Source organism: Nycticebus coucang, chromosome 1 (genome assembly GCF_027406575.1).
Source record: "Nycticebus coucang isolate mNycCou1 chromosome 1, mNycCou1.pri, whole genome shotgun sequence".
Taxonomy (NCBI): domain Eukaryota; kingdom Metazoa; phylum Chordata; class Mammalia; order Primates; family Lorisidae; genus Nycticebus; species Nycticebus coucang.
In genome coordinates, this window is record NC_069780.1 from 5,274,152 (window position 1) to 5,286,002 (window position 11,851).

At 44.7% G+C, this 11,851-nt stretch overlaps 1 protein-coding gene across 1 annotated transcript in view; it reads right to left on the bottom strand.

Annotated features, from left to right (window-relative positions):
• BTC (betacellulin) overlaps nucleotides 1-4,007 on the bottom strand; it is a 58,424-nt gene extending 54,417 nt beyond the window's left edge. Inside the window, exon 1 of the mRNA XM_053583221.1 lies at nucleotides 3,633-4,007. Coding sequence (XP_053439196.1) covers nucleotides 3,633-3,696 — 64 coding nt within the window. The 5' untranslated portion in view covers nucleotides 3,697-4,007. The remainder of the gene's footprint in view (nucleotides 1-3,632) is intronic.
• Nucleotides 4,008-11,851: the final 7,844 nt, after the last annotated feature.

The following is an 11,851-nucleotide window of genomic DNA, read 5'->3' on the forward strand; positions in this document are numbered from 1 at the left end:
GTCCTGGGAAGGCAATCACCAATCATTGTTTAAGCAGGACATTTTGTGATACAAGTTCAAATTATCCAACATAAACATTAACTTTTGGAACATAATTATTAGGAAGTCAGAAACTGTCCTCCCTGAAGTTAGCAGATGTAAGAGTCAGAACGAGGCTGACGTTTTGAAGGCGGGCAAATCAGCTCAGAGTGAGGTCACTGCAGGGTGTGCCTTCTTTTGAAAGAGAGAAGTTATTATGGCTTCTTCATCTCTTAAAGGATCATAACCAGATACAAACTAAAGCTACATCCCTTTCCCCATAAGGCTCAGAAGCCAGAATTGTTCTCATGGGATTTTTTTTCTCATACACAATAATAAAGCTGAAAAGGTAGTATTCAACCATCTCTGCTTCCATAGTTCCCTTGTAATCACCAGGATTAGATCCCTAGTAACTAGAGTTGTTAACAAATAAGAGAATACAGTTGAAAGATCTTAGGTCTTTGTGGAAAAATCTCATTCTCAGAAAAACAGGATTAAATGGATCAATATTGTTACAGACTCTGTAAGACTAACTCGATGTGTATGAAGAACATCAATAATATATAAATGTATAACTTAGATTTCTTTTAAATGCACATTATTATATAAATTTAGTCTTCTTATGGTCTACCTCCTTTGTTCATCTCCAACACCACTTCTCTTTGCAAAATTTCCCAAAGGGAGGAGTGTACAATTTGCATATAGTAGAGTGAAAATCACCACGTGCAGATCCATCTATTGAGTGCTAGATGTGTGTAAGGAGCAGACAGTCCAGGCAAGCCACTCCTAATTTAAATCCCATGCTGTTTTGTGTACTTGCTGCAAAGATGTTGCCAGTGAAATCTGTATCATCATCCAGTAAAATCCCATCGTTTTACAAATGAGAGAAACACGCCCAGAAAGTTATAACTTACAGACACCTCAAAGTGAGAGGTGGAGCAAGGGCTCATGTCTGCTCCTGTCTGGGGGCCCTACACCATCTATCTCTTTCTCTCTCTCTCTCTCTGTCTCTCCCACACACACCCACATGCACACACCCAGTGAATCGTGCCTCATGTTGCTCATAGTCTGTCCAAAACGTAAATAAGACAACATGTGACAAATTAGGAATGGGACTTGAAAGTGTGAATGACAGAAAGAGGACCACTTAATGGAAACTGTGACACCCACAAATTATACCCTTTGGTATTTTGTGAGAAGTAGGGCTGTCAGCGCAGCTAGAAACTAAATTCAACTTCCCACCCAAACCAACCCTTCAGGAAGATGGCTGTATATTTCGGTTACCCTGCATGTACAACAGCACTGGGCAAGAGTCTTGTTTTATTTTTGTTTCTGTCTTTTAACAATTTATGAGAAAAGAATGTCACCGTGCGACAATACAGGGGGGAATCTTCATTTATGTTGAATAATCACTTCTACCATGACATTTTTGCAGAAAGTCGCCCTGATTGAGGCTCCAATTCACTTGTTCCTGGATTATATCTATGAGACAACCTCAGCCTCTCTCCCCTGTCCCAGGCTGTGCCCCACTGCCAGATTCACGGCCTGTAAACCACTGTTGCATCATGTCACACCCTTACTCAAGCCCTGTGAGGAGCTTGTGTAACTGTGTATTGATTCAGGCCCCAATGTGTCAATCTGGCTTTTTTTGGCTCCTGATAATCTGTGAGCCTCTCAGAAATTCTACTTTCTGGCAGGCTGACTGCATGGCCTCCCAGTAGAGTGTCCCGTCCACATTCCCATCACCAACCCTGTACTAACTGCTTTTTAACTTGTCTCTGTTTCAAATCCTACCCATGCCTCAAGGCACCCAGGCCTGGCCTCCAGCAAGCCTCTCTCCGCCACTCCACCCTCCACTGTGGAGCCCTCCCTTCTCTGCTTTCATGAGTTTTTCTCTGCAGTGTGTCCTAAGTTGCCATATGTTAGGGGAGGGATAGGAAATTGTACCTAAATGTACCTTTATTTACAAAATATCCATTACAAGATTTTACAAAATATTTTCTACATGTTGGTCACCTGTCTTTTTATAATGAATATTTTGTAATGAATATTTTGTAAACAAAGATACATTTAGCTACAATTCCCCCATTTCCCCCGTTTGGCAAATTTTGGGATACCCTGTAATTGTTTCGTATTGTTGGCCTCACATTCTCAAATTAAACATAAATTGGGGGGGGGCAATAATTATGTCTTCGGAATCTCTTGAGTCCTCTTGACACCCCACTTCTACACACTCCTGCATCTTGCCCAGCGTGGCAGATTCTCACTGAGAACCTTGACGGTGGAACAGACCAGATGCCAGCTACACCCAAGGGATGCTGGGAAAGCATCAGTAGCCTTTCTGGACCTAGTAAGTCTCAGCCTCACTGCTCTTCCTCAAGGCCACATCACTCTGCCACTAAACTGGTGCTGACTTCTTTCTCTGTGGGGTTTGTTAAATTAATACCTTTTCTTTATCCTTGGTCCTAAATCTGATCCACCTCCAACCAAGTTCACGGCACCTTTTTAGCCACCTGTCTTACTCCAAGGACATAGCCAAATGAGAGTTTTAGATTTTACCTCCTTTTCCTAAATAAGAGAAATTCCCATTCTTTCTACCTGGGGTGCCCCCTTCCCAGGCTTAAAGATGTGCATGACGCCCTGCTGACAGGTGGCTGCGGAGCCCTCCTCCTCCCACGCTCCATGCCCCCAGTCCAGATGTCGCTACACCCCAGTGGTAGAAAATGTCACTGGTGTCCTCTCCCTCCCACCGTCCCGGAGGTGCACCTCTGGGTGGAGTTTCCCACCCGGGGGCCTTCTTGCTCCCTCCAGCACCCCCGCGGGAGCCCTGTGTCCTGCTGCGTCTGGAGCCAGGGCTCTCCGGGGTGACCATCGCCCGCCAGGCACCTCCCACTGTCGGCTCTCCCTCACACCAGCCCATCACGCCCAGTGAGCCTAAACTAACAGCCCAGGATTTAACCTGTGAAATAAAGAAATGTTCTATCTTTCACATTTTTTTCCTTAAAATACAAAATAACAAATCCCTAGTAAAGCGTTTCTATTTTCCACACACAGCGAGGCCGATAAAAGATGCCTTTCCCCTTTCCTTAGCTTCCCTGGAGCTTCAATCTTTTCTCCTCCCTTCTCTCACCTGCCCCAGCAAAAACACCCCCAGGACAGTTCACGCCCAGAGGTGTCTCTTTAGCCGTCGTCTCACACCTGTCTCTCCAAGCAAATTGCTGTCCAACTTCTCTTCACTCGCTGCCAACGTCTTAAGTCATGGGGTCCCTCCCCCTGCCTCCCGCGGGGTCTGCAGCCCGCGTGGGCTCCTCGCCGCAGGCACAGAGCGGCCGTCACGACTCGCCACCCCCGCCGGCCACCTGCGCGTAGCAGCCGCTTCCCTTCCGCCCTGGGGCCTGGCCTCTGCGCAGGGGCAGCCCTCAGCAGGTGCAGCCTGGGGGCCCAGTGCCCTATCCTTCGCCTGGCGCTCTCCCAGGAGTCAAAGCTTTCCATCCGACCCGCGCCTGCCAGCTTCAGCGCGCCCCCGAGTCCAGATGGCAGCGCCGTTCAGGGTTCGCCTTCCCCGCCACCCCAGTCCCAAACTCGCCTCCCGGGAGCCCAGCACGGCCACTTACCCAGGGCAAGGGCCAGGAGCAGCGGCAGGGAGCTAGCGCCGCTGCCCGGGACGGCCCGGTCCATCCACCCCGCTGCGGGGGCCGCGCAGCCCCGGGCCGAGTCTCTGTCCTCCGCTTCACCCCCTTCCCGGCCCGGGCGCCCGAGCGAGTCCCTGGAAACTAAGCCAGTAGGAAGCGAAACTACGCCCAGGCTGGCACCCTGGCGACCGGGCAGTGAAGCAGCCAGCGGCGGGCTCCGCCAGCGTCGCGGGAGGGAGCCCCCTATTTATCCCCGCTCCTCCGCGCACCCCGCAGGGGCACAGCACGCGGCGCGGTGGCCTCTCCAGCACCACCCAAATCGCCCCACACCCATGCCCACACCCAAGGACACATTCGGGGTGCCCCCGGCCAGACGGCTCACCCGCTCCCCCTGCTGGGTCGCACCTGCCGGTTCACGTCCCTCCCGGGAGAGCGAGAGGTGGGAGGGAGGCGTGGGGGGACCCGCGTGGACAGGGCAGGTGTGCCCGGCCCGCCCCGAGCAGGGCTGGACGCTGGGGACCACCGGTGGCGAATCGGAGGCCCCTACACGTCCCGAAATGCCAACTCCCCTCATTCCTAGTCATGGGGACAGCAGAGCCACCATTCACTGTCGTTAACCTTGGGCGTTTGATAATTGACAGGCCTCAGTCTCTGACACGGGCAGGCACTGCTGAATTCACTGCTGTCTTTAAAGGTCTTGAAGCTGAGGCCTTAGTTTTCCGCGAGAGTTGTCTCTAATAAAGCCTGGAGCGTCTGGAGGTTCCGGCGCACAGGGATCTGTTCTAGAAGTTTCATTTACATTTCCATCGATCCACCTGCTCACTTATGCTTTGTACTTTTGTCTATTTGGTTCATTTATTCTGCTATTCTTGGCATTTTAGTTGGATCGATAAAAATAAAGGGGGTGGTTTGTGCTGTGGTTGCCGAGGCCAAGCTCCACCTCCTCTTCCCGGAGAGGTACAATGGGGCAGTTGTGCACCAGGCCGTTTGCACCAGGCCGTGGAACCTAAGACATCCTCACAGCTTTCAAAGAAAGAAAGCAGCATACAATTTTACCTTATGGGATTAATATATTTTCCTCCAAAAGAAAGAATACATATCTGTTTTCCTGCTGACCTATGTTCCTCTTTGAAGATTAACATGCATAATTATGCCCCTTCAAGACAGAAGTTGTATTTCTCTAGCATCCGAAAGGCCAGGACACATTATTTCACATAGGAAATGCAGTTCAAGTATCTGCCCCTTCCTCCTCCTCCCATTGCTTAAATTAAACAAATTTCTTCTAAAAGTGACATTTCATTTCAGAACCAATTCAAATTATTTTAGTGCCCCAGGCAACTGATACATCCAAAGGAATAAAAAACAGCTCATAATCTTCAGAATCCCATTCTGGTTCACAGGACAGCCCCCAAAACTCTGGAAGAGAAGGCAGCTATGAGGTTTAGGGACACCCAAGGAGAAGGGACAGAGGCGGCTGTGCCCCACATGGACAGAGCTGGAGTGTGGACGCCAGGGTTTCAGCCCCTCTGCTTCCCTCCCCAAACTGCTGCCTTCCTTCAGTTTCCCTGACTCTCTCAGTTCCAGAGCCCTGAGTTAAGCGTCTCTCATTCTGAGATGACATCTGGCCTAGCCAACAGCTATCCTGGTAACCCCAAGAGAATGTTACAATTTTGTTGCCCTTTTCCATGAATACCAATAAAAAATACTCTCTTTTGAATATTGTAAAGTGCCAGGACTTGGCGTGAGTATTCATCATTCATGCCATTCAAAGGATAAATTAACTTTTTCAGGTCACTAGAGTATGAAATAGTGTCATTTAATATACTAAATAGGGCAGATAAATTAATAACCTCCCCAGAGGACTTTATTTAGTGCCCCCAAATAAAATAAATACTCCCAAGAATGTTCCTTCCAAATTTCCTGGCACCAGAGACCCAATCCCGTCAGGGTCAGGAGAATTTCCCTTTCCTTTCTTCCTTTGTTTCTCATTTTCTTTCTTTCTCTCTCCTTCCCTCCTTCCTTCTTCCCTTCCTATTCCCCTTCCTCTTCCTCCTGGTCCTTCTTTCCCTCCTCTTTCTCTTTCTCCCTGCTCTTTCCAGTTTGCATTTTGGGAAAGGTAAATTTGGAATCTAACCATTAAGTCTAGAATGGGAGCAGGTTAAGAATTATCTTTCTGGGTTCTCATAATTGATCAAAGTTGTGTTAGAGTCACAAGGTAGAACAAGTATCAAGGAATTACTTGAATGGTGTCTTTCGGGGCCAGGTGGAGGCGGGTGTAACCAGTCCTCCCCAGTCTGCTATGAGGCTTCAGTAGATTCCTTCCCAGGGCCTTTAAGCATCAGCCTTTTTCTCTTCCCACACAGAGCAGCCTCCAGCAGGGACATTCCTCTTCCTCCAGACAGGACAAAACAAACTTGTAGTTATTTGTGGGAACAGCACATATACAGACACACACGTGGGGATGGAAAGGCAACTTTTAATGGCACTCATTCTAGGTCAGGGCATCTCCTCTGATGTGTGACTTTCAGCCATTCAACAGTATAGGAAGATGTCCTTGGGGCCACTAATATTATTTAATTTAGTAAGAGTGAGTGAGATAAAATGATGAAAGACTTTTAAAAAGTTATAATGTCTTCTAGTAATAATAAACACATACATTGTTAATTATTAAAAGATTAATAATTTATTGCATGGTATATAAAGAGAACTTTCAAGTAATCTGTTTGAAACTATTAGTCTCTAAGGAAATAACAGTGAAAAATCACTGCTCAAAAGCTGTATTCAGGTAACCTTGTTTTACAATCAAATTTTTCTGAGGAGAGGGTTATTGTTATTTCTTTTTCCTGGCTACTTTATTACACCTTCCTCTTCAGTCTTCAGGAGAACCTATTTTTTATATGTGTGCCCAAATCTGTTTGACTCGTTATCTTTTTTAAATGGCAGCTTAAGACAAATTTAATAAATCTCAAACATAATCATTTCTATCTTTTTACATACTTCAAAAACAAACTTCTGGTTTAAAAAATCGAGGCTTTTCTGGGGCGGCGCCTGTGGCTCAAAGGGATAGGGCACTGGCCCCATATGCTAGAGGTGGTGGGTTCAAACCCAGCCCCGGCCAAAAACTGCAAGAAAAAAAAAATCAGGGCTTTTCTGCTGGTCTCCATTGTAGGCTAAGTAGGCAAACATCCATGTGGCATCATGTTAACTCCATGGTCGGACAAGCCACGAAACATCCCTCGTTAATCCACTGTGGCTTCACCTTCTCCTCAATCCCAGGCTCCTGTCAGGACAGACCCTCCTCTGGGTGGGGCAACAGAGCTGGACTGTTACGTACAACTGGTTTTCAGCATCTGCGTAGTTTCTTCAAATTGGAGCTATGTCACCAAATGGCTGAATCACAAATTACTTACTTCCCTGAGCCTCAGTTTCTTTACCCATAAAATGCAACGCTAATGATTTGCACAGTTTTTATGATTCATAATGATGTATATCTCCAAGGAAAATTTCTAACATATTAGGAAATATCCCACAAATCATAGTTGTCATATTAGTGTTAAATTTCACAGGATGTACAGAAAGAACCTGTAGGAACTGGAGGGAAGGAAATAGCACAGAGCAAGGCTGGTTTTTCAAAGTCTAGTAAGAAATACATTTGTCTTTAAAGCCAGAGAAATGAATGTTCAGTGAGCTTACAGGCAAGCAGAATATAAATCCTGAGGCTTTACAGGGGTATTGCCTCTTCTTACTCCAACTTCCTAGGAAGAGAAACAGCAAAAGGAAAGAGTAAGAAGGAACAGAGAAGTAGGAGAGAGGAGAGGCTTGAACCAGAGAAAGCTCCTTACAGAGACCGTCCACGGAGCCAGAACGGCGTCTAAGGAATTAAGGGGCAGTGAGGAAGGGGATATTTCCTGCTCATTTCTCACCTTCTCTTGTTTTAAGTGATGACATCAGCATTTGTTATTAACCTCGACAGAAGGTAATGACCATTATAATTCCCCCAAACAACTCATTTATGTCTTAGCCTAACAATCCTTGGAATTCAGGCTTTTTCTAGAGATAATCGTGTGTGTCATTTGGTGATACTTTAAAATTGCTTTCACAATTCTCATGTAATTTTTTTCTCAAATATTTCTTTAGCCTTGAGATATATGCCTAACATGTGTCTATAAATACAATGTTTTAAAAATGCTAAAACTGATGCAAAATGTTCAGAAATGGTAGCATGAAATATGATGTGGGTCTTATGCCTGCAGAATATTTTGGTGTTATTGTCTGCTAGTATTATGATTTTTGTCCCTATTCTTGACTATCAGAGGTCTTGAATAATTTCATTATCAGTATCACTGCCTAATAATGGTCTACATGGGGAGTTAATTTTGAAATTTAAGAAGAATAATACCCAAATGCAAATATGTCCCACATCATCTAAGATGAGGCCAGCATCCCTTTCTAAATTGGCTATGTTTAGGTTTGGGGAAGATATGGAGAAGTAATTTCTATTTAACTGAATAATAATTATCTACATTTATACAGTACTTTCCCATATACTAACCAACCAATGGTTAAATAGCTGCTGAGAGAGGCAGGCAGTATTGTTTTTCCCCTTTTAACAATAGGAAATAGAGTTTTCTATAGTCCAGTGTGGTCCAAGTTTCAGAGTAACTCCTAGAACCCAGGTCTTAAGACATCAAGGTTTAATAAAGGGAGTATCTTAGTTTTCTCAGGCTACTATAACAAAATACCATAAACTGGAAGGCTTAAATGATGAAAATTTATTCTCTCACATTGTGGAAGGCTGGTGAATCCAAGGTCAACTTGATCCACTTCCCGGGGAGGTCTGTCTTGCTGGACGCGCACAGCTCCCTTCTCATGTGACTACAGCCAGCCTTTGTCTTAATGTGTGTGTGGAGAGAGAGAGAGAGAGAGAGAGACCTTCCTTTCAGAAAGAGATGGCTCTCTCTTCTTCTTAAAAGGCCACTAATCCTCTTAAATCAGGACTGCACCCTTATAAACTCATTTAATTAGACCATTTGTTACAATTAGCCACTAATTAGTTAATAGGCAATTAGTGCATGCCTATTAACTAAAGTCCATATATTATTTAAATTTTCTTAATTTCTTTCTAATATTCTTTTTCTTTTCCAGTACCTAATCCAAGATACCTCGTTATATTCAGTTCTCATTTGTCCCTAGGAGCCTTTCGGCTGTGAAAGTTTCTCAGACTTGTTTTTGATAGCCTTGACAGCTGAAGAATACGCACCAAGTATTTTATAGAAAGTCCTTCCATTGGATTTTTTCTTAAGTTTTTCTTGTGGCTAAGCAGGATTTTTGGTTTGGGGAGGAAGCCCACACTGATAAAGTATCATTTCCATTAACTATGTCACAATGGGTTGTCACTCTTGCTATTGACCTTGGTCACCCAGCTGAGGGCGTTTTGTCAGGTTTTCCCCCATAAGTTACTCTCATCCCCCCTCCCCAGGCTGTATCCATGTTTAGCCCACACGGAAGGGACGGAAGACTGTGCTCCTCTTATGAGAAAGGAGCATCAGCACAACTTCTTTGAAATTTTTCTGCAAAGGGGATTTGTCTGTTCTCTCTCATTTCTGTATTTATTCAGTCATTTATTTGTATCAATATGAACTCGTGGATTTGTGCTATATTTGGATATAATCCAAGGCATTTTGGATCTCTGTTATCAGCTCTGTACACACTTTCTAATGAAGCACAGGCCCCTTCTGGTTAGCTCCTTACTGGAGTCATGTATAGAATACAGGCTACATGGGAGGAAAAATTCAACTCAACCTATTTGTTAAAGTAAACTAAGAAACAGTTACAAATGGATCCCCGAATTCAATGGCTTAGAGAACAAGTCTGTTGCTTTTTTATGTAACCTTCTAGAGGAGGGATGTCAGAAGCTCAGAGTCATTTCGGGACTCAGGATTACAGAGTATATACTGTCTTCACATGTGTCTCCCAGGAGAATGAACTTTTTTAGAAAAATAGAGGCTAGGCATGGTGGCTCATGCCTGTAATCCCAGCACTGTGGGAAGTTGAGGAGGGAGAATTGCTTGAGCTCAGGAGTTCGAGACTTGCCTGAGCAAGAGTGAGATCCTGACTCATAAAAAAATGAAAAACCCAGGCAGGTACTATGCTGAGTACCTGTAATCCCAGTGGCTTCTGGAGGCTGAGGTAGCAAGATGCCCATAGCCCAAGTCTAAGGCAGCAGTGAGCTATGACACCATTGCACTCTGCTCAGGGCATAGGGTAGGGCTCTGTCTCAACAGCAAAAAAAAAAAAAAAGAAAGAAAGAAAGAAGGAAAAATGGAGATGTGGCTGGGCACGGTGGCTCACACCTGTAATCCCAACTCTGGGAGGCCGAGGCAGGAGGATCATGTGAGCTCAGGAGTTCAAGACCAGCCTGAGCAAGGGCGAGACCTTGTCTCTACTAAAAATAGAAAAAATAGCCAGATGTCATGGCAGGCATGTAATTAGTTGCAGAGAGGCTGAGGTAAGAGGATCTCTTGAAAGCAAGACTTTGAGGTTGCTGTGAGGTATGACGACACCGTGGTGCTCTACCCAGGGTGACAGAGTGAGCCTCTGTCTCAAAAACAAACAAATAAATAAATATATAAATCCCAGGATAAAAAAATAATTGGCAGGATCTTTTAGACAATAACATCTTACATCTGCTAATGCCATAATTAAGAAAAGCAAGTTTAAAAGTCAAGGGGAACAGCATAGGTAGTCTTGAACTTTAAACCTTTAGGAAAGACATAACTTTGGTTCAAACGTTTAGCACTCTTCTTTGCCAGCTATGTGATCTTGGGCAAGTTACTTAACTTTTCTAAACCCAGACTTTCACATCCCTAAATTGAAAACTATAGCAGAATCTTCTCACAGGGTTCCTTTAAGGTTTAAATGAGGGGTTTAAGGGCTGCCAGCATGGTGCCTGACTCACAGTATTTGCTCAACCACTGTGATAAAATTCAAAGTCATCACCTCTCAAAGTTACCCCAAGGTGCTATGCGTTGAAGCAATCACTAGAACAAGATGTTAGGAAGAAGCAGGCTTGACTTGTGAGAGGAAGAGGTAGTGATTTACACCTCTGCAAGACTCTCGAGTCCTAAAATTAGACAGTATAAAGTATTATGGAAAGTCTCAGGGTTAAGACAAATGAAAATGAGGAGACAGAGAAATAGAAGTTGCATTATTGTGGGAATATGTTGCAAAATTGTTGGCCAGAGGGAGAATAATTTTCTAAACTATATAATGGCAAAATTGTTTAAATAAAAAGGATTTTTCACCCTGCTCCTGCCTACATATTCTTTTTCATCAAACATAATTAAACATCTACTTTGTACCAAGCATGATGTTAGGAAGTCCTAGTCTCACCCAGATGGACACGTCACATGGGAGGGCACTCAGCCTGCGGTGTCTTTCAACAGTCTGCAGAGATGCTTAGTCTGGACAAAGAAAATGCTTCTGCCTCCCTAGCTGTTCCACAGGCTGTCCTCACAGGTAGGAGAAGAATTTCTTCAGTTAAAGGTACATGAGTGCCTCCTTCCTCTGCTAAAATAACAGTAATTAACACTGACTGTGTGCCAGGCACTGTTCTGAACACTTAAATTGTTTAAATCCTCACCAAATATATTGTGAATTATACACTATTATTATCCTCAGTTCACATATGAGGAAACTAAAACACAGAAGTTGAATAACCTGCCCAAGACTGTGTGGCTAGGATGTGGCAGAGTCATGTGACATGTGCCAGAGAGGCTCAAGGTCGCAGCCCTGAACCTATTCGCCCAATCCAGCGAGCTAGGGGAAGTCATTGGCTCTGACCTCGAGGCACTCAAATAGTAGTGGGGAGCAAGGTCAGGCCTCTCCCCACTGCTGGAAGTCCCATTTGGGAACAACAGTGTGCCTAATCGGTTCTTCACCAGCCTTCCTGAAAAATCGGTCTCTCTTCAAAATACAGAGAAAAAGACAGGAATTACTGCTTTGAATGTAATGTTAACTCACAGGAGGAATTGGTTGTAAAGTTAAAACAAAATAAAGCATAAGAGGAAAATGACTGTGCAACCCAAAGATTAATTACGGCCACTTCAGAGGACTGGGGTTGATTCTGCCTCCTGGACCGCAGGAAGACAGACTTTGCAGTCAGAGGAAAACAGGCATGTTAAGGTAATAGGGCCCCTGCG